At 38.7% G+C, this 22481-nt stretch overlaps 1 protein-coding gene and 1 pseudogene across 1 annotated transcript in view; one reads left to right on the top strand and one right to left on the bottom strand.

The window, feature by feature from the left end:
• Window positions 1-6470: 6470 nt before the first annotated feature.
• The window catches only part of COMMD2 (COMM domain containing 2), a 30998-nt gene continuing 14987 nt past the window's right edge, over window positions 6471-22481 (top strand). The window contains exons 1-4 of the mRNA XM_077160758.1: window positions 6471-6600; window positions 6697-6774; window positions 7469-7551; window positions 8083-8256. Coding sequence (XP_077016873.1) covers window positions 6534-6600; window positions 6697-6774; window positions 7469-7551; window positions 8083-8256 — 402 coding nt within the window. The 5' untranslated portion in view covers window positions 6471-6533. The remainder of the gene's footprint in view (window positions 6601-6696; window positions 6775-7468; window positions 7552-8082; window positions 8257-22481) is intronic.
• On the bottom strand, window positions 16470-17842 carry LOC143684082 (maternal embryonic leucine zipper kinase pseudogene; annotated as a pseudogene).

Raw genomic sequence — 22481 nt, 5'->3', positions numbered from 1 at the left:
CTCTGGCTTTCTTTTGGTTACAATTGGCATAGAGTATCTTTTTCTATCCTTTCACTTTCAATCTGTTTGCATTCTTGTGTCTGAGATAAGTCTCCTGTAAGCAGCATATAGCTGCATTATATTTCTTAATGCATTCTGCCAATCTGTATCATATAATTGGTAAGTTTAGTCCATTAACATTCACAGTTATTACTGTAAAAGCACTTCTTGAATCCACCATCTTATCCTTTGGATTTTATTTGTCAAATATGTATTTTTCCCTCTTTCTCTTTTTATCCTTTTACTTACCCTTACTGGTACTCTTCAATTCTGTGCCCTCCTCCAGACCTCCCTCTCCTGTCTTTTTTTTTTTTTTTTTGGCTGGAAGAACTACCTTTAGCATTTCTTGTAGGGCTGGTCTCTTGTTGACAAACTCTCAGCATTTGTTTGTCTGTAAAAATTTTAATCTCTCCCTCAGTTTTATAGGATAATTTGATTGGGTACAGAATTCTTGGCTGGAAGTCTTTCTCTTTTAGTGTCTTAAATATATCACATCACTGCCTTCTCACCTCCAAAGTGCCAGTTGAGTAGTACAAACTTAGTCTTACGTGGTTTCCCTTGTATATTACACATTGTTTTTCTCTTGCTGCTTTCAGGATTTTCTGCTTCTCTTCAACATTTGACAGACTGATTAGTATGTGTCTTGGGGAAGGCCTATTTGGATTTATTCTATTTGGAGTTCGTTGGGATCTTTGATTTGCATATTTATGTCCTTTATAAGGGTAGGAAGTTTTCCCCCATTATGTCCTCAACCAATCTTCCTAGCCCTTTATTCTTCTCTTCTCCTTCTGGAACACCAATGATTCTTATATTTATGTGCTTTGTTTTGTCCATCATTTCCCTGAGATCTAGCTCAAAATTTTCCATCTTTTTTGCCATTTTCTCTTTTGTGTGTTCAAAGTCAATTGCCCTATCCTGTAGTTTGCTTATTCACTTTTCAAATCTGCTGTTGTGTGTCTCTAGTATATTTCTGATTCAGTCTACAGTATCTTTAATCTTCGTGATATCTGCTACTTTCCTATTTATTATTTCAGATTCCTCTTTATGCTCTTCTAGTATCTTCTTGATCTCCTTTATGTCATTAGCAGGGTGGGGGCGGGACACGTGAGGGTAGCATGTTCAAGGAACGTGGCTTGGCTTACTTCCTTGTCCTGGTCCCCCATCTGTAAACATTCCTGAGGGCTTCAGCCTTCTGTTTAGAAAGGGGTGCATTAGGCTGTTTGCACTAGCTGGCCAGTCTCCAGTTCTCTGCATCTCAACTGTGTTTTTGCAACCAGGGTCTCCCTATGTGGTACAGAAGACCCCCCTAGGTCACTTACACTCTAGAATCGTCATCCCAGTTGCCTTCCTGTCCCTTGTCTAGCTGTTCCTTGGAGCAAGGGTGAACTCGGCCTCTGTAATGGGTTCTTATTTTAATCTTACTGACTCCCTCATTAACTAAGAAGTTCAATACCATTCTTGACATATGTTCATTATATATTTGTATAAGAATCATCATTTCAGCTTTTATGACATGTATTCTTTAATAATGGACATTTTCTCAACAACTACGAATAAAGTATTTCCAGAAAATTATGCTATTTTTGCTATCTGTAACTTAAATAAAAATTGCGCTCCTTCTGAAAATGCTGCTTCAAGACCTAACTAACAAGTTCAAGGACTTGCCTTACTGCATGCCAGTGGAAAATACCAGCAATTTCTGTCAGATCTGAGAGACAAGGCAGACAGAATGTGGAATAACTTCTAATTTTCATTTCTACCCAGGAGACTAGGAGTAAAGAAGGAATTGTCTCAAACCCTAGAAAAGATCGATATTAGGGATCTCTCTCTTTTCCCTGCTCACTGCAACACATCAAGAGGGTATGATTGAGAGACCCATACTGCCGTTAATTAGCAATCTGTAGTCTCCTACATTACTGTGCAATTAGTCTCTCACAGCATATGCAAGGTGAGAGAGTTAGAAAAGGAATCAAATTCCTGCCCCACCCTAAACACATAAAAATAAATTGTTCTGCACCCTGCAAGCAAAGGTTATCATCACCATCATTCTCTTTAACCTAATTTATATCACTCATAGAACTTGCTACTGACCTCCGTTTTCAGCCTGGTGTGCAGAATGATGGGCTTTGGAGCATTTGGGCAGATTTGATCCTCTCCTTCCAACTCTGTCAACTGGCTTATTAAGTAATCTTTGGGGCTTTGTTTCTTCTCCTGTAAAAATGAGGTCACCAGAAGTCTACTGGAACATGGTTCAACAGTTTCAGGTACTTCACTCTAGTTACTCTGTAAGAAAATTAAGTTTAGCTTTCATACAAGATGGTGGAGGAAAGGGCTGCAGAACAACTCAAACTGGTCTTGTAGGCAGGGCAGGAGAGCGCCTTTGATGTAAGCCTAGAATTGGTGTCATATAGGTAGAAACAAGTTTAAATAAGTAACAGCCAGGGTCATTGAAATATAAAGTGTCATCAAAAGTGGGAACCTTCCACCGGAAATTTGAATTAGTTAGACTATCTGGAGATGCTGTAACCTCTGGAATATCCAATCAGCAGAGAAACAGGGGAGGGACCGTGGGTTAAGCTTAGGAGATAAATATCACTGCTTTCAGTTGCTTAGCATGCCAGCCACCATTTTCCAGTTGGGCTCCCATTCTTGCAAGATTGTGAATATATTTTTTAATTCTCCACAGTCGGGTGAGCATTTACTCTCTTTCAAGTATGGTGTTCTTTCTAACAACTCCAGTGCACTCCATTCAAACTAAAAATAGATATCTAAATAATGCCTAGGAGTGGCTTCTGGGATGACCTCTCAACTCTTCTGAAATCTCTCAACCACTGAGACTTTGTTTTTTCTTGTTTCTCTTTTCCTCCTTTTGCTCAAGAGGGCTTCCTCATTCACTTGGTGCCAGGTCCCGGCTGGTCCCCAGGAGTCAGATTCCACATTGCCGGGGAGATTTACACCTTTGGGAGTTGGGTCCCGTGTAGGGGGGAGGACAGCAACTTCACCTACCCCTTTGGCTTGAAGAGAGAGGCCACACCTGAGCAACAAAAGAGGTTCTCTGGGAGTGCCTGTTAGGCATAATTGTGGTTGGGCCTGGCTTCACCTTTGCAGGAGTGAGCTTCGTGTGGGCAAGCCCTGGGACTGAGGGCTCAGCCTATTGAACTGGTTGCCCCCACTGCTTGTATGAATATCAGTAATTCCCCAGACAGGAAAATTGAAATTTTCCTCTTTTCTCCCCAGTCCCCCAAGGGGACTTTGCAAATACCTTTTATTCTCTGCCCAAATTACCCTGGGATATATTGGGGCATCACACTAACTTGTACAAACCAATAAGCTCTCATGCCCTATTCATGATTCCATGTAATTATGGTGTTCAAGTAAACTGATCATACAACTTAAATTAGATAATGGGCTACCCAAAATACAAATTTTTCACCAAATAGGCATCTCTCCCTCTGGTCTCACACCAAAGGCTGAAGTTCGAAAATATGGGCCATATTAGTATTCTGATTTACTTAGTCTTACCCAGATCAGCTTCATTCATATCTCTGGTTGAAGTCTGATCCTTTTTCCAGCTTTTTTAACAGTTGCTGAATGGGGAAATGCTGACTTTCATAGCTTCACTGCTCTAGCTCTGTGTCTCAGATGTCACATAAATGCCCGAAGTTTCAGGGAATTACCAGGTTGTACACAAATAGCTCAGTGTCCCAAAATTTAGAAATATCAGTTGCAACTCCTAAATATATGTGACTGTTACAGGAGTTTACAATCTGGGAACCTTTACAATAGGCCCCAACTCTCATGATAACCCCATGCTCTAACTTCAGTACTCTGAGTTTATATATTATGTTAGTCCATATCACTAAGGCATGATAATATTTTTTTTGTTCCTGACATTTCGCTGGGCATTGTGCTGGTTTGAAAGGAAGTATGCCCCCTAGAAAATCCATGTTTTAATCAAAATCCCATTTCATAAAGGTAGAATAATCCCTGTTCAATACTGTATGTTTGAAATTGTGATTGAATCATCTCCCTGGATGATGTGATTTAGTCAAGAGTGGTTGTTAACTGGATCAAGTGATGACATGTCTCCACCCATTTGGGTGGGTCTTGATTGGTTTACTGGAGTCCTATAAAAGAGGAAACATTTTGGAGAGAGTCCCCTTTTTTTGGTAGAGCCACGTGAAAGCCAGCAGATGCTGCCATGTTCACCATGTGCCCTTCCAGCTGAGAGAGAAACGTTGAACACCGTTGGGGTTCTTGAACCAAGGTATCATTCCCCAGATGCCTTAAATTGGACATGTCTATGGACTTGTTTTAATTGGGACATTTTCTCGGTCTTGGAACTGTAGACTGGCAACTTACTAAATTCCCCTTGTTAAAAGCCTTTCCGTTTCTGGTATATTGCATTCCGGCAGCTAGCAAACTAGAACTGGCACACTGTCCTTAGGGTTCATTCACATAGTTGCATTCCTTCTTGCAGTGGCTCAGTTGTCCACTGTATGTATTCATCACAGCTCCCCCTTCCATTCCTCAGTGGATGTCTCCTGAGGCCACCTTTATTCATTGCGAATCAAGAACAGTGCTGCCCTAAACACGAGTGTTCTTGCTCATGTTAAAATTGGATTGTTTGTAGTTCTTAATTCTTTTTAATAAAATTTGTATTGTGTAATGTATATACAACAGAAAATAATTCTTGATATATATCCTGTCAATAGCATGCCTTGCAGTGATCTTCTTTAAGTGTGGAAAATGTCTATTTTTTAATTTAATATAATCAAATATATTACTCTTTCCTTTTACTACTCCATCCCTATTAGAATGTCTAAAATGAATGACTAACTAAAACACCTGTTGGGAAGGATACGGATTGCCCGTGGTTTTAATTTACATCTCCCTGTTGACATCGATGTTGAATGTCTCTTCATGTGCTTCTCTACCACTCACATATCATCTTTGGTGAAATGTCTGTGCCAATTTTTTGCCCATGAAAAACTGTTCATGGTTATTATTGAGTTTTGATCAGACGTGTGACTTGCAAATATTTTCTCCCAGTCTATGGTTTGTTTTGAATTGTCTTAACAGTATTTTTTTTTTATTGTTGTGCAGTCTCCACCATATACAAAAGGAACAAAAATATCGGTGTCACTGTCCACTTAACCCCAACAGCAGTGTTCCTAAGTGATACCTGGAAAAACTATCTTTTCCCTAAGCAAAGGGCTATCTGAAAGTCTGCTTAGGTAAGAATACATTATATATTTTGAGGCAGTGTGTTAAAGCTATTTCAATAGCAGTCTATTCATTTAAAGTCATAAGACCAAATATTTTCCAGGGTTAAGAGAATCTCAATCATTCTCAGTCATTCTCCACTTTACAGAGAAGACCCAAAACTCAGAAGCCAGGGCTGGAATTCAGGTCAGCAGTCTCTGCACTACCCTGGCAGCACACAGCATTATTGGAGAGGTTCAAATACTCTTCTTGGAGGGGCTGCCCCGAGTCACAAGGTCTGGGTGCCGCCCAGGACGCGTCTCTAAGGAGCTCCGAGGTGAGACCCTGATGTGTGACCTAAATTGCAAAGGAAGCTGAATTGCTCAGAGAGCATCGAAAAGCAAGAGATTAAATCACTCCTTTTCTTCCTTTTTAAATAACTGTTAAAATCAGGTACATAAAAATACATAGTTCATTTTTAAAATTAATCCTATGGTGCTATGTTTTCAAGGGCCTAATTTTCACCTTAAAATTTCATGATGGAGGCAAATAAAGATACCACTTTTCCTCCTTTGTGCATATTAAAATACCACTTTGGCTTCACGAATGAAATAAGTAGAATACAAGAAAAAACGGCTCCCATAATCCTCCTTTGCCATGAGACAGGTAGCTCTGGTCTGCTAAACTCATTTATTTAGATCTATTAATATTTTGGAGATTCCACAGAATTTTCTACGTACATGATCATGCCACCTGTGAATAAAGGCAGTTTTATATCCTCTTAAAAAAAAAAAGAGCTCACAGCCATTGAGGATATTAAATGATTTCAACTAAGTAAGATAACATATACAAAAGCTCTGTGCAAACTAATAGCTCTATAAAAATTAGTTTTAGTGGCCTCGAGCTCGTAGGAATCTTGTGAACTCTAAATGAGTCAATAAATACAAGAACAGCTTCTGACACAGTGTTTAATAAATGTTAGCTATTGGCAGTATTAATGTAAGCTCCATGAAGGGGGCTGGGGGTCGAATCTGCAGCATTTTTTACTCTCTCGCAGAATTTAGCATGCACCAATGCACCCGTACTCAGCACAAGGAGACGATTTATGAATTAAAGGATCTTCTGATTCCTTTACGCGCCGCATGGGGGCGCCTGAGCAAAGGCCGGCTGCGGGCCGGAACCCAAAGTTCGGGACGCGGCGGCGCCGGAGCCCTTTCGCGCCTGGACGTGGGCCCCGGAAGTGGGGGGGGGCGTTTTCTCTGCCTGGTACGATCCACCGCGGAGCGAAGATGCTGCTGGACCTGTCCGAGGAGCACAAGGAGCACCTGGCCTTCCTGCCGCGAGTGGAGAGCGCGGGTCAGGGGGCGTGGCGGCGCGGAGTGGGGTTCTTTGGGCCGGGGAGGGGGCCTCGGGGCGCGCGCTGCGCTCACGGCGTCCTGGCTTCCGTTGCAGTGGTGGCCGAGTTCGGGCGGATTGCGGTGGAATTCCTGCGGCGGGGCTCGAACCCGAAGGTCTACGAGGGCGCCGCGAGTAAGAAGGGGCGGCCGCGGCTCCGCAGGGGACGGGCGGGGGTCTGGGTCGCCGGGCAGGGGAGGGTCCGTAGCGACTGGTAGGAACTTGTTCCCGTTGTGGGGGAATAAACCCAACAGGGCTTTGGGGTCGGGGCGCAGACGGTGCCGTCTCCTGAGTAGTTGTGAGATTTTTTTTTTAAGCATTTCTTGAGTCTGTTTCCTCATATGTAAAAGGGGCAGAATATCATCCGCTTTTCCGAGGTACTGGGCTGCTTAAATGAACCGAAGTCTGTGGGATAGAGCTGGGACGGCTCTGAATACCGTGTCTGTGTTTGATGATTATTGTTGAGATATCTGCTTGTGCCAAAGTTCGGTATTTTAGGCTTTTGCTTTTCCCTGAACGAGGGGCGGTTTCCGGGTTTCCTGCCGAGTTCCTCCTCTGTGAGGCCTGAAGTGGCTCCGCATTCAAGAGAAGGGCGATGGCCTGGTTCTGGTTTTCACAGGTCTTGTTTTTGTAGGAGCCCATGTGACGGGAGACAGTGAGGGCGTCTGGTTGAGAGTGAGAAAGAACATGACGCGATGGCCAAGTCGTATTTTTTCATTGCAGCCTTTGAAAACATGCAATAATGGATATGTAGTCCTTAAATTAAAGCGTGGATAAATGCAGGAATATCATACAGTTTATTTGCTTACTTTTTCCTCTTCTTTCGCAGGAAAACTCAGTGTGAGTAGTGACACTGTCCAACATGGCGTGGAAGGATTAACATACCTCCTCACTGAGAGCTCAAAGCTTATGGTAAGGGCCTTTATGGATTGTTTTGTATTACTTGGGCCCTTAAGAAAAGTCCACTGTATTCTACATCTTAGTTCTCGTAAATATCTGGGGTACTTTAGTAATGTTCTCAATGATTTATAATTTATTTTGTGAAGACATTAAGCAATATGACTGAATCCCATTTGTTCGTGTAAAATCGCCTCTAATTCTGCCTGCACACTCTTAGATGGCAAAATATGTATTTTGAGGGGGAGAGAATAAAATGTTTTATTTTCTTTGCATATCAAGTATCTGGCCTGATATAGAATAGGAGGGGAAACTAAAGTTATTTTCCTTTTTATACTTTAATAAAGCATTACATATTTTTTATATCAGTAACTCAAATTTTGGGATATTGGACAAGTGCTGTCTTTAACTATAAGGAGTGTTTCTTTCATTTACTAAGCAGAAATTAATTAGAGGATATCGTACTCATTTTCATGTATGAAGTATGTTAGCGTTTTCTAGACAAAGATACATTTTGATTTTTTTTTAAATTTAATTCGCTTTTAGATTTCTGAATTGGATTTCCAAGACTCTGTTTTTGTTCTGGGTTTCTCTGAAGAATTGAACAAATTATTGCTTCAGCTTTATCTGGACAACAGAAAGGAGATCCGAACTATTCTGAGTGAATTGGCACCCGACCTTCCCAGTTACCACAACCTTGAATGGAGACTAGATGTACAAGTATGTTTTTTTTTTTTAACTGACAAAGAATATAAGAATTATTTTAGGTTTATGTTCTCATAATTATTGCATTCTCTACAGACCTGTGGAGACATACTAGGCACACAGCCTTTCTCCGGAATGCACAGCAACTAGTTTTTTAAAGTTTATTTTTAGACCATTTCATCAATAGTTCATTTGCTTACGTTTTTAATGTATTCAAATCAGTTTGAATTGAAGAGTTCATAAGAATATTATTTTGGAAAAGGAAATAGTTATACAGATTTTTAAGGTAGTGCTTAGATTTTTAAAAACTTTTCCCTTTAAATATAACACGCATGTAGAAAAGTGCATGCCATAATTTTATGACTCAGTTAATTATCACGCAGTGGAAACACCATGAAATTAACACTTGATAATGACCAACATCTTGGAATCATCTTTGCTTCCTAACAATTACCACTTCCCTCCTTTTTAAAGATACCTCCATCCTGACTTTTAATACATAGGTTCCTTTTGCCTGCTTTTTTTTATTGAGAATTTTTTTTTTTAGAGAAGTTGTAGGTTTTTAGAAACATTATGGATAATACATATAAAATGCAAAGTTCCCGTGTACTACCCTATTATTAACTGTTTGCATTAGCGTGGTACATTTGTTATAATTCAGAAGACATTGTACAGTTGTACTGTTAACTATAGTCCATCATTTACAATAGGGCTCACTGTGTTGTACAGTCCTGTGTTTTTCCTTTTAATTTTTATTCTAGTAACATATAGAACCTAAAACTTTCCCTTTTAACCACAGTCACATGTATAATTCAGTGCTGTTAATTACAGGTACAATGTTGTGTTACCATCACCACCATCAAAATGTTACAATCAACCCAAACAGAAATTCTGTACAATTTAAGCGTTAACTCTCCATTTCCTACCTCTAACCCAGGCTCTGGTTATCTATATTCTAGAATCTGACTGTATGAGTTTGCTTATTCAAATTATTTCTTATCAAAGTGGGTTCGTAAAATATTTTTCCTTTTATGCCTGTTTATTTCACTCAACATGATGTCTTCAAGGTTCATCCCATGATGTCACATGAATCAGAACTTCATTTCTTTTTAATGCTAAATAATTTTTCATCGTATGTATATACCAAATTTTGTTTATCCATTCATCTGTTGATGGACGCTTGGATTGTTTCCATCTATTGGCAGTTGTGAATAATGCTGCTATAAACATTGGTGTGCAAATTATCTGTTTGACTCCCTTCTGTCAATTCTTTTGGCTATATGCATAGTAGTGGGATTACCAAATCATATGTGATTCTGTATTTAGCTTTTTGCAGAACTTCCAAACTGTTTTCCACAGTGACTACACCGTTTTACATTCCAAAGCCAATGAATTAGTGTTCCTACAGTACTTGTAATTTTTTATTAGTTTGGTTTTTTAATAGTAGCCATTCTCGTGGGTGTGAAATGGTATCTCATGGTTTTAATTTGCATTTCCCTTATAGCTGATGTCGTTGAGCCTCTTTTCATTTGCTTTTCAGCCATTTGTGTATCTTTGGAGAAATGTCTATTTGAGTCTTTGCCCATTTTTTAATTGGCTTGTCTTTTTATTGTTGAATTGTAGGTTTTCTGTGTATATTCTGGGTATTAAGCCCTTCTCATATTTTCAAATATGTTCTCCCATTGAGCAGGTTGTCTTTTCACTTTTGTGATAAAGGCCTTTGGCACACAAAAGTATTTACTTTTGATGAGGTCCCAATTATTTATTTTTTCCTTTTATTGCTTGTGCTTTAGGTGTAAAGTCTAAGAACCATTGCTTAACACAAGATCCTAAAGATGCTTCCCTACGTTTTTCTCTAGTTTTATGGTCCTGTTCCTTACTTTGATCCGTTTTGAGTTAATTTTTGTATATGGTTTGACTTAGGGGTCCTTCTTTAGTTTTTTGTATATGGATATCCAGGTCTCCCAGCACCATTTGTTGAAGAGAGTACTCTTTCCCAATTGAGTGAACTGGGTGCCCTTGTCAAAATCAATTGTCTATAGATGTGAGGATCTATTTCTGAATTCTCAGTTAGATTCCATTGGTCAATTTATCTGTCCTTTGTCACTATCATGCTACTGTTTTTTATTTGTTTGTTTTAAATATCATGCTATTTTGACTGCTCTGGCTTTGTGGTCAGGAAATGTGAGTCCTTCAATTTTGTTCTTCTTTTTCAAGATAGTTTTGAATGTTTGAGACCCCTTACCCTTCCAAATAAATTTGATTGGCTTTTCCAATCTGTTGGAATTTTGATTGGGATACACTGACTCTGTAAATCGTTTTGGGTAGATTTGAATCCATAAGTATGGAATGCCCTTCCGTTTATTTAGATCTTCTTTGATTTCTTTTAGCAAAGTTTTGTGATTTTCCGTATAAAGTCCTTTACATCTTTGCTTAAAAATATTCTTAGATATTTGATTGTTTTAGTTGGTATTCTAAATGGAAATTTTTTATTTCCTTAGCCTGCTCATTACTAGTGCATAGAGACACTACTTGTACCTTGCCACTTTGCTGAATTTGTTTTTTAGCTCTAATAACTTTGTTGTAGATTTTTCAGGATTTTCTGTATATAGAGTCTAGTTATCTGCCAGTAGTAACAATTTTACCTCTTCTTATCCGATCTAGCTCTGGCTAGAACTTCCAGTGTAGTGCTGAATAATATTGTTGACAGAGGGCATGTCTTGTTCCCCGTCTTAGAGGGAAAGCTTTCAGTCTTTCACCATTGAGGATGGTATTGGCTGTGAGTTTTGGAAGTTTCCTTCTGTTTCTCTTTTTCTAAGCATTCTTATCAAGAAAAAGTACTGTGATTTTTGTCACATGCCTTCTTCTTCATCTTCAGTTGAGATGCTCATGTGGTTTCCACCTTTGATTTCTTAATGTGGTGTATTACATTAATAGATTTTCATGTGTTGAGCCACCATTGTGTTCCTGAGATAAAACCCACTTGATCATGGTATATAATCCTTTTAATGTGCTGTTGGATTCAATTTGCGAATATTTTGTTGCAGATTTTTGCATCTGTATTCATTAGAAAAATTACTGTGTAATTTTCTTTTCTTGTATTTTTATCTGGCTTTAGTATTAGGGTAATGTTGGCTTCTTAGAATGAGTTTGGTAGTGTCCCCTTCTCTTAAATTTTTGGAATAGTTTGACTGGTATTAATTCTTCTTGGAATGTTTAGTAGAATTCACCTCTCGAAGGCATCTGGTCCTGGCTTTTTTTAGTTGGAAGGCTTTTGACGACTGATTTCTTTATTTAAAATTGGTCTGTTGAAATCCTCTATTGCTCTGAATTCAGTGTAGGTTGTTAGTATGTTTCTTGAAATTTGTCCATTTCATCTAGGTCGTCTAATATGTTGGCATACAGTTAATCATAGAATCCTCTTATGATCCTTTTCATTAATGCAGAATAAGCTGTAATGTCTACCCTCTCATTTCTGATTTTATTTATTTGTGTTTTCTCTCTTTTTCTTTGTCATTTCTAGCCAAAGGTTTGTCAATTTTATTATCTTTTATCAAACCCGACCTTTGGTTTTGTTTCTTTTGTTTATTTTTCATTCTTTATTTCTATTTCATTTATTTCTTCTCTGATCTTTGTTATTTCTTTCCTTCTGCTTGCCTTGGGTTTAGTTTGCTATTCTTTTTGTGATTCCTCCAAGAGTATAATTAGGTCTTTGATTTTAGCTTTTTCTTCTTTTCTAATGTAATCATTTAGGGCTATAAATTTCCCTCTCAGCACTGCTTTGTTACATTCCATAGTTTTGATGTAGTGTTTTCTTGTTTTCATTCATCACAAGATATTTAATGATTTTCCTTGTAATTTCTTCTTTGACCCACTGATTGTTTAAGAATGTGTTATTTAACTTCTATATATTTGTGGATTTTCCAGTCCTTTGTCTATCACTGATTTCCGGCTACATTACATTGTGATCAAAAAAGATGTGTTGTGTAATTTCAATATTTTTGAATTCATTGAGACTTGTTTTGTGACCCAGTATTTATTTGCTAGCTGCCAGAATGCAATATACCAGAAACGGAATGGCTTTTAAAAAGGGGAATTTAATAAGTTGCTAATTTACAGTTCTGAGGCCAAGAAAATGTCCCAATTAAAGCAAGTCTATAGAAATGTCCCAACAAGGCAGCCAGGGAAGGTTCAAGAAGGCCTATGATGTTCACTGTTTCTCTCTCAGCTGGAAGGGCACATTGTGAAGATGGCGGCATCTGCTGGCTTTTTCATGGCTCTACGAAAAAGGGACTCTCTCCAAAATGTTTCCTCTTTTAAAGAATTCCAGTAAGCAACTCCACCTTCAGTGGGTGGAAACACACCTGCATGGAAATCATCTAATCAGAAGTTACCACCTACAGTTGGGTGGGTCACATCTCCATGGAAATAATGAAAATGCTCCCACCCAGCAATACTGAATGAAGATTAAAGGACATGGCTTTTCTGGGGTCTACCACAGATTCAAACTAGCACATTCCACCCTTTGGACCCCGAAAAGACATGCTCTTTCCAAATGCAAAATACATTCACTCCATAACAATATCAGAAAGCCTTAAACCGTCTCAGTAACAATACATTTAAATACAAAGTTAGAAACTATAAAATCTCATCAAATCAGTTACAGACATGGTCTGTCCTAAGGCAAAATTCTCCTCTGGCTTTGGACCTGTAAAACTCAGAACATGTTATTTACTGCCAACATATAAAAGAGGAACATTCATAGGATACATATATGCATTTCCATAGGGAGGAAGAAATAACAGGGGTCACTGGACCCATATAGTTTCGAAAACCTGCAGGGCAAAGTCCATTAGATTTCAAAGTCTAAGAGTCATTTATCTTTGGGGCTTTAGAAAGCAGCAGTCCCACCCTTTCCAAGGGCCTATGCAGAGGCCTGCCTCTCTCTGAATGCAACCTTGGGGGACATTGGGGAGACCACCTTTTTCTCGGCTCCACCGGGTTGCACCCGGGCTCTCTGCCATCTCCGGGTCGCACGCTTAACCCCTCCATGTGGTGGCAGCCAGGCTCTCCCCAAACCCCAAAGAATGTGCTTCACCCTCTCTAAGGCCTGAGGCAGCATGACTCTTCCACTGCAAAGAGGTGGAAGGCCCATCCTCTGCCTTCGGAGCAAACTCACCCTCTCCACGTGCTTGGGTGGGTCCGTTCTCCCGGCCTGAGGCTTCTTGGCTTCAGACCCCAGCCTCCATGGCTTTACCTCTAAAGTTATTTTTCTTCCAGTGTGTCCCTTCTCTGTCCCTCTCAGTCTCGACTAGCAGTGGTTCTCTTTATATAGATCCCAGAACACTCTCGTTGGCTTTCTATGCAGTGGCCTTGGATCATGCCCATCAGACATAAGGAATTTCCACAAATCCTTTCTGTGTAACTCCATGTCCAAGCCCAGCTTTCTCTGAAATGGCAGACTGGTTCCACATTTGGTTAAATCCTCACGTGGGGCACTTTTCTCTGGGGTCTCCTTTTCTGGAGGCCCAGAATTTTCCAGAACTTCAATTTCTGGTTTCTTTGTATCCAAGAGTTCAGTTCTCAGCTTATCTCTTTTCCTGTCGTATTTCATGTAGCAAGGAGAAACCAGGCTACACTTTCCACATTTAATTTGGAAATCTGTTCTGCTAAATATCCAAGTCCATGGCTTTTAAAATCTGCCTTCCAGCCAAAGCCACTAGTAAATATTGCCAGATTATCTGCCATTTTAAAACAAGGATCATCTTCCTTCCAGTCTGTAAGGACACATGTCTCATTTCTGTCTAGAGCCTGATCAGAGGTATCTTTAGAGTCTACATTTCTACCAAGATTCTCTTCAAAACATTCTAGGCCTTCTCTATCAAGCTCCTCAGAACTCCAAAGTCTTCCCCTTATCCATGTAAATAGCCATTCCAATATGTTTGGTATTTGCAAACCACAGCAGCACTCCACTCCTCTGGTACCAAAATCTGTTCTAGTTTGCTAGGTGCCAGAATACAATATATAAGAAATGGAATGGCTTTTAAAAGGTGGAATTTAATAAGTTGCTAGTTTACAATTCTAAGGCCGAGAAAATGTCCCAATTAAAGCAAGTCTTCTATAGAAATGTCCCATCAAGGCATCCAGGGAAAGGTACCTTGGTTCAGGAAGGCCAGTGATGTTCAATGTTTCTCTCAGCTGGAAGGGCACGTGGCGAAGATGGTGGCATCTGCTGGCTTTTTCATGGCTCTACAAAAAAAGGGACTCAGTCCAAAATGTTTCCTCTTTTAAGGGATTCCAGTAAGCAACTCCGCCTTCAATGGGTGGAGACACACCTGCATGGGAATCATCTAATCAGAAGTTACCACCTACAATTGGGTGGGTCATATCTCCATGGAAACAATGAAAATGTTCCCACCCAGCAATATTGAATGAAGATTAAAGGACATGGCTATTCTGGGGTCCACCAGATTCAAACTGGCACACCCAACATGTGTTGTGTCTTGGAGAACAGTGATCATGTGCATTTGAGAAGAATGTATATCCTCTTCTGGGGCACAGTGTTCTGAATATGTCTGTCTCATTCATTATCATATTATTCAAGTTCTCTGTTTCCTTACTGATTTTCATCTAGATGTTCTGTCTGTTAACGAGAATGGTACATTGAAGTCTTTAGCTATTATTGTAAGTGTCTATTTCTCCCTTTAGTTTTGCCAGTGTTTGGCTCAAGTTTTGTGGGCACCATAATTAGGTGCATACATTTTTATGATTGTCATTTCTTCTTGGTGGATTGACCCTTTAATTAATATACAGTGTACTCCTTTCTCTCAGCTCTATTTTGATCACTGTTTGCATGGATTACCCTTTTCCATCTGTTTGTTTGTTTGTTAAGCTGCCGGAATGCAATATATCAGAAATGGAACAACTTTTAAAAAGGGAATTATTAAAAGTTTATAGTTATAAAGCTGTGAAAAATGTCCAAATTAAGGTACCAGCAAAAGGATACCTTTACTCAAGAAAGGTTGCTACCTAGAACACCTCTGGCCACTGGGAAGGCACGTGGCTGACATCTGCTGGTCCCTTGGTCCTGGGCTCCATTGCGTTCAGTCTCTATTTCTTGTGGGAGCACCTCACTTGGCTCCTGTGGTCTTTCACTTAGCTGCTCCAGAAAACAGCTCTGGGTTCTGGCTTGCTTAGCATCTCATGGGAAGGCACATGGCAACACCTGCTAGGCCCTGCATCTCCAAATGTCTGGATCCCATGTTGGCTCTGTCAGCTCTGAAGCAGTTCTTTAAGCATCTGCATCTCTTCTGAGGTTTCTTTAAAATATTTCCCCTTTTAAAGGACTTGGTAAAATTAATCAAGACCCACTTTGAATGGGCAGAGTCACATCTCCATACAATCAGAAGGTCACATCCACATTCACGTGCCACATGCCTGTGGAAGTAATCTAATCAATTTGTGCCCTGCAGTATTGAATCTGGATTAAAATAAACTGCTGCCCTCACAAGATTGGATCAAGATTAAAACATGACTTTTCTGGGACACGTAATAGCTTCAAACCAGCACACTATCCTTTCACTTTCTACCTATTTGTGTCTTTGGCTCTACAGTGATTCTTGTAAATAAAACATGATTAGATCATACTTTTTTCTCCGTTCTGCCAATATATGTATCTTTGGGTAATTTAATCCATTAACATTCAATGTTATTACTGTGAAGGCAGTATTTACTTCAGTCATTTCATCCTTTGGTTTTTATGTGTCGGATTTTATTTTTCTTCTTTTCCTTTCTTGCAGTGTCCATTTCTGTATAGTTTATCTTTTGTGATGTATTTACTGCTTTTCTCATTTCTGTTTCTGTATAAATATATATATTTCTGGTATATTCACAAATGCTTTTATTTTAAAAAGAAATTACACACTAAAAGGAGACACAGTTAAGAGCTTACATTCATATTTGGAAGTGAATCTAGGAGAGTCAACAGTTATTCTGTACAGAGCTACATGATTAAAAAAGACAGTAATACATAATGACATATGGGCTTGCCTTAGGTTGATCCACAAAATAATTTCTTTTTTTAAAAGCAAAAAGATATTGGCCTTTGAGATAGCTCTTTTGGAATGAGTTTGTAGCTCCAGTAAACTTTAAAATCAAACCAATCTCACCAGTCTCCATAGGCTGTATTGCATCCACACTCATCCAGCAACATGGAAAACATTCATCAATTATACTTTACAGCTAGATAGGATATCTTCCACTAATCTTTTGTAAACCCAGGCATTGACCTCAAGCAGCTGCCTCATAATACCCACCATATCAGGGTTTTGAAGCTGGCACACTTCTAGTTCAAACTGCATTATCACTTTGCCAGAATCTGACTATTTGACATTTCAGTGTCTAAACCTTTTGTACAAACACAGCATACTTTTGAAGAATAGACATTATTTCATTCAAGAATTGATCTGTATTCCCTAATCTGGTTGTAGTAACATTATAGTGAAGCTTTAGTCTTCTTGGTCCATCTTTGGCAGAGCCCTTTCTTTTGTTTCTGGTAAGTGCAGTGATAACTTTATCCAGTCCCCTTTTAAGGATCCTGAACACTTTGGTTTCTTTTCTTTTTTGGAGTTTCCTCTATGTGTGCTTGATTGAGATCTAGTTCCACTGAACAGTATTGCCTCTTAGGGCTGATGATAGCTGTTTGTTTCTGCTCAATTTACTGGCATTTTAATTGGTGTTTCTTTTAGGCACTGGTTTCTATCTTTTGATGGTGTAATGTTAACGGTTTGGTCATTAGTGAGTATTCCCCTTTTATTCTGGTTCTTCTTAACTGGAATCTTTCTTTGGCTCAGGCAATACAAAGTGCTCTTCATTCTTTATAGCAAACTTAGAGGTATGTATATTCTCTTTGTTCTTTAGTTTATTTGCATATGTTCTGCATAATCCTAGAGTTACTGATTTAGATTCTACATCATTTGATTCTGTCCAATGCTTGACAAACTGGATGTATGGAGAGTATCCACACCTGTTGATGAATTATTTTCGCACCATTTGTAGCCTACTAACCCAACCATATAATTTTCATCACTCACTCTTGCATCTTCCAGACTCCAGTTCTTTAACTTGAAGTCTGTGAATGGGGAAGCACTTGCTTGTTCACCGGAAAAAGGAAGAAGCCTTAAACAAACTGGTTTTCCCCTAGTTACGTATCTTCTTGGCTAGAAGCAGAAGATAGGTAGCTGTGAGAGATAATCATATTGCCACAGTGAAATTAAATCCTCCATTGTTTGCCTGTTGTTTTTGTGAAGTACAGAAAGTTCTGTTACATGATCTTCATCAAGATGAATAAACGGATTCTTGCTTTGCCGTACAGTGGAACAATTGTAATCTTGCATGATCCAGGGATGGCTTGATAGATTTTTTGCAGAAATCTCTTTCTTTGGGTCCACCTGTAGCACCTGTATTGGAGAATCAAAATACTACTGAGAGAAAGCTACTTAGGGACCTCATATTTCCCTCTCATAATCTTGTACAAAGTCATGATGTTATCATCATCACATGGTTGAAATCCACACATAAGTACATAAAAGAGTATGCCCATGCTCCAAACATCTGCCTCTGATCCAAGATACGATTTTCCTTGTGTTAATTCAGGGGCTGCATAAGCAAGACTCCCACAGCATGTCTGCAGATGGTAATCCTTGTTACCCTTGGGTTTTTCACAGAGACCATCAGTCAGCTGTAAGTTACGGTATTCATCAAACAACAAATTTTCTGGTTTGAGGTCTCTATGGCTGTAACCCTGGCTGTGCATGTAAGCTGCCACAGATACTATCTGACAGATGACAACTCAGGTCTCCTCCTTTGACAGAAGATCTTTGTAAATTAGGTAGTCAAATGACTCTCCTCCAGGGCATTACTCAAGAACCATGATTATTTTGTTGGCTATCTCTAGCACATGGTAAAGTTGACATATATGCTGATGTCTCAGGTTCTTCAAGGCATCAATCTCCATTTTGATCCAGGGCAGATCATTCCCTGGTACATTTTTATCCATGATTTAAAAATATTTTTTAACTTTTTTTATTGTGTAACATATATACAAAACAAAGAAATAAAAAAGCAGTATTTTTCCAAGCACTCTTCAACAAGTAGTTGCAGGACAGATGCCAGAGTTTGTCATTATCCATTATTTTTATAGCTACCATTTCTCCAGTGAGAATATGACAGGCAAGTCTGACCTTTGCAAAGCCACCTGTCTCAATAGTTTCATATAGTTCATGGTATTTGAGAGGTTCATCATAATCTTTCATAGTCCTCCTGGGAGTTTACTCAGAATTACAAGAAGAATCTGAGCGGCAGAGGGCAGTGTGGGTGGGGACTGGTGGCACAGAGGCACCAGCTTGGCATCTGGAGCAAAGCTATGGGAACAGAGATTCCCTCGGAGCTCTTTCAGTCATCTGATTCCAGCCACTTCTGCCCACTGTTTCTGTATATTTTTCAAATGCTCTCTTTGTGATTACCCTGGGGATCATATGACATAAGCTGTGTCTATAACCTACTAATTTGAAAAGGAGCCAACTTAGTTTCAGTAGTATACATGTTTTCTGCTCCCATATCCCTCTTTATGTTGTTTTGGTCCCACATTATCTCTTTTTTACGTTGCATGTCCATTATCAAGAAATATGGCCTCTTGTTCATTGTTTTCTGACCCTTAGTAGGAATTAAATAATAGTTATATATTGAGGATGCAGTACTTACTGTGTTTTGCATTTTTCTTTTTAGTTACATTTACAGATCTTTACTTCTTCTCACTATTCCAAGCCACTTTTTCCTGTCTTTTCCCTTCAACCTGAAGAACTTCTTTTAGCAGTTCTTGTAGGGCAAGTCTGTTGATGAATATTCTGTTTGTTTATCTGTGAATATTTGAAAACATCCTTTATCTTTTTTTTCTTTGCGATAAATACAACTGTTATTCAAACAATTAAATGCAGCGCAGGGCACAGTATGCTGTTCCATTTATTTAGATCTTCTGTGATTTCTTTTAGCAATTTCTTGTAATTTTCTGTGTATAGCTCTTTTGTATAATTAAATTTATTATTAAATATTTGTTTCTTTTGGTTGCTGTTGTTGTAAATGGAATCTTTTTCTTAATTTCTTCCTCAGATTGCTTATCACTAATGTATTGAAACACTACTGATTCTGGGGCGTTGATCTTGTACCCTGCTACTTTGTAGTACTCATTTATTAGTTCTAGTAGTTACGTTGTAGATTTTTCAGGATTTCTGACTTGCAGTATCATGTCATCTGCAAACAGAGTTTTACTTCTTCCTTTCCAATTTGGATACCTTTTATTTCTTTTTCTTGTCTAATTGCTCTGGCTAGAACTCCCAGCACAGTTTTGAATAATAATGGTAACAGTGGGCATCCTTGTCTTGTTCCTGATTTTAGAGGAAAATCTTTTAGTCAGTTCTTTCCCCATTGAGGATGTTGTTAGCTGTGTGGGTTTTTCACATATTCCCTTTATCATCTTGAGGAAATCCCCCTCTATTCCTATCCTTTGCAGTGTTTTCATCAAGAAAGGATGTTGAATTTTGTCAGATGCCTTTTCTGCATCAATTGTGTGGTTTTTCTGCTTTGATTTGTTGTTCTGATGTATTACATTAATTGATTTTCTTATCTTGAACCATCCTTGCATGCCTGGAATAAAATCCCACTTGATCATGGTATGTAATTCTTTGAATGTGCTGCTCGATTCGATTTCCAAGTATTATGTTGAGGACTTTTGCATCTATATTCATTAGAGAAATTGGTCTGTGTGCTGGTTTGAAAGGATGTATGTCCCCTAGAAAAGTCATTGTCTTAAAACTAAATTTCTATGCAATACTGTATATTTGAAACTGTAATCAGATCATCTCCCTGGAGTTGTGATTTAATCAAGAGTGATTGTTAGGCTGGATTAGGTGACGACATGTCTCCACCCATTTGGGTGGGTCTTGATTGGTTTACTGGAGTCCTATAAAAGAAGAAACAGTTTGGAGAATGGGAGATTCAGAGAGAGCAGAAAATGCTGCAGCACCACAAAGCAGAGAGTCCATGAGCCAGTGACCTTTGGACAAGGAAAACGCCTCCCAGGGAGCTTCATGAAACAGGAAGCCAGGAGAAGAAGCTAACAGATGATGCCATGTTCGCCATGTGCCCTTCCAGATGAGAGAGGATCCTTGAACTTCATTGGCCTGCTTTCCGTCAATGCCTTAGATTGGACATTTCTATAGACTTGTTTTAATTAGGACATTTTCTCAGCCTTAGAACTGTAAACTAGCAACTCATTAAATCCCCCCTTTTAAAAGCTGTTCTGTTTCTGGTATATTGCATTCCAGCAGCTAGCAAACTAGGACAGTCTGTAATTTTCTTTTCTTATAGTATCTTTGTCTGGCTTTGGTATGAAGGTGATGTTGGCTTCTTAGAATGAGTTAGGTAATACTTTCCCTCCTCTTCAGTTTTTTTTTTTGAAGAATTTGAGCAGAATTGGTACTAATTTTTTCTTCAGTGCTTAGTAGTATTCACATATGAAGCCATTTGGTCCTGCTGGACTTTTCTTTTTTTCACATGGGCAGGCACCAGGAATTGAACCTAGGTCTCTGGCATGGCCTGGACTTTTCTTTTTTGGGAGCTTCTTGATGGGATTCTGTCTCTTTATGTGTGATTGGTTTGTTGAGGTCATCTATTTCTTATCAAGTCAGTATTGGTTGTTCAAGCCTTTCTAGGAAGTTGTCCATTTCATCTATTTTGTCTAGTTTATTAGCATATAGTTGCTCATAATATCCTCTCATTACCTCCTTTATTTCTGTGGGGTCAGTGGTTATATCTCCTCTTCCATTTCTGATTTTATTTATTTGCATCCTGTCTTTTTTTTTTTTTTTTGTCAATCCAGCTTAGGATCCATTGATTTTATTGGTTTTCTCAAAGAACCAACTTCTGGTTTTGTTGATTTTTCTCGATTGTTTTCATGTTTTCAATTTCGTTTATTTCTGCCCTAATCTTCATTATTTCTTTTGCTTGCTTTGGGGTTAGTTTGCTGTTCTTTATTTAGTTCTTCCAGATGAATAGTAAATTCCTCAATTTTTGCCCTTTCTTCTTAAGCATAGGCATTTAAGGTAATAATTTCCCTCTTAGTCCTGCCTTTGCTGCACCCCATAAATTTTGATATGTTGTGTTTTCATTTTCATTTGCCTCAAGATATTTACTGATTTCTCTTGTAATTTCTTCCTTGACCCATTGGTTGTTTAAGACTGTGTTGTTGAGCCTCCATATATTTGTGAATTTTCTGGTCCTCTGCCTGTTATTGATTTCCAACTTCATTCCATTGTGATCTGAGAAAGTGTTCTATATTATTGCAGTCTTTTTTATATGTATTGAGACTTGCTTTGTGACCCAGCATATGGTCTATCCTTGAGAATGATCCATGAGCACTTGAGAAAAATGTGTATCCTGCTGTTGTGGGTTATTAATGTTCTGTAAGTGTCTATTAGGTCTAGCTTATTTATCTTACTGTTCAAAATCTCTGTTTCCTTATTGATCTCTCTTGATCATTGATATGAGCAGGGAATTGAAATTCCCAACTATTGTGGTAGAGGTATCTACTTGTCCCTTCAGTGTTGTCAGTGTGTTCTTCATGTATTTTGGAGCACCCTGGCTCAGTGCATAAATGTTTATGATTGTTATTGTTTTCTTGTTGAATTGTTTTTTATTAATACATGATGTCCTTCTTTGTTTCTTTAAATTGTTTTACATTTGAAGTCTAATTTGTCGGATATTAGTGTAGCTACTCCTGCTCTTTTCTGATTGTTGTTTGCATGAAATATCTTTTCCTACCTTTCACTTTCAACCTGTTTTTGTCCTTGGGTCTAAAATAAGTCTCTTGTAGACAACATATAGATGGGTCCTGTTTTTTAATCCATTCTGCCAGTCTGTGTCTTTGAATGGGGAGTTTAGTCCATTAACTTCATTATTATTACTGTAAAGGCAGTACTTCTACCATTTTGTCTTTTGAATTTTATATGTCATATCTAATTTTTTTTCTTTTCACCTTATTGATAGTCTTCATTTCTACACTCTTCTCCAGACCTTTTTCTCCTGCTTTTTCCTATCCGCCTGTAGTGTTCCCTTTAATATTTCATGCAGAGCTGTTTTCTTGGTCACATGTTCTCTCAGTGATTGTCTAAAAATATTTTAATCTC

Source organism: Tamandua tetradactyla, chromosome 5, assembly GCF_023851605.1.
Source record: "Tamandua tetradactyla isolate mTamTet1 chromosome 5, mTamTet1.pri, whole genome shotgun sequence".
Classification (NCBI taxonomy): Eukaryota; Metazoa; Chordata; class Mammalia; order Pilosa; family Myrmecophagidae; genus Tamandua; species Tamandua tetradactyla.
This window is presented reverse-complemented; position numbering and strand designations above follow the sequence as displayed.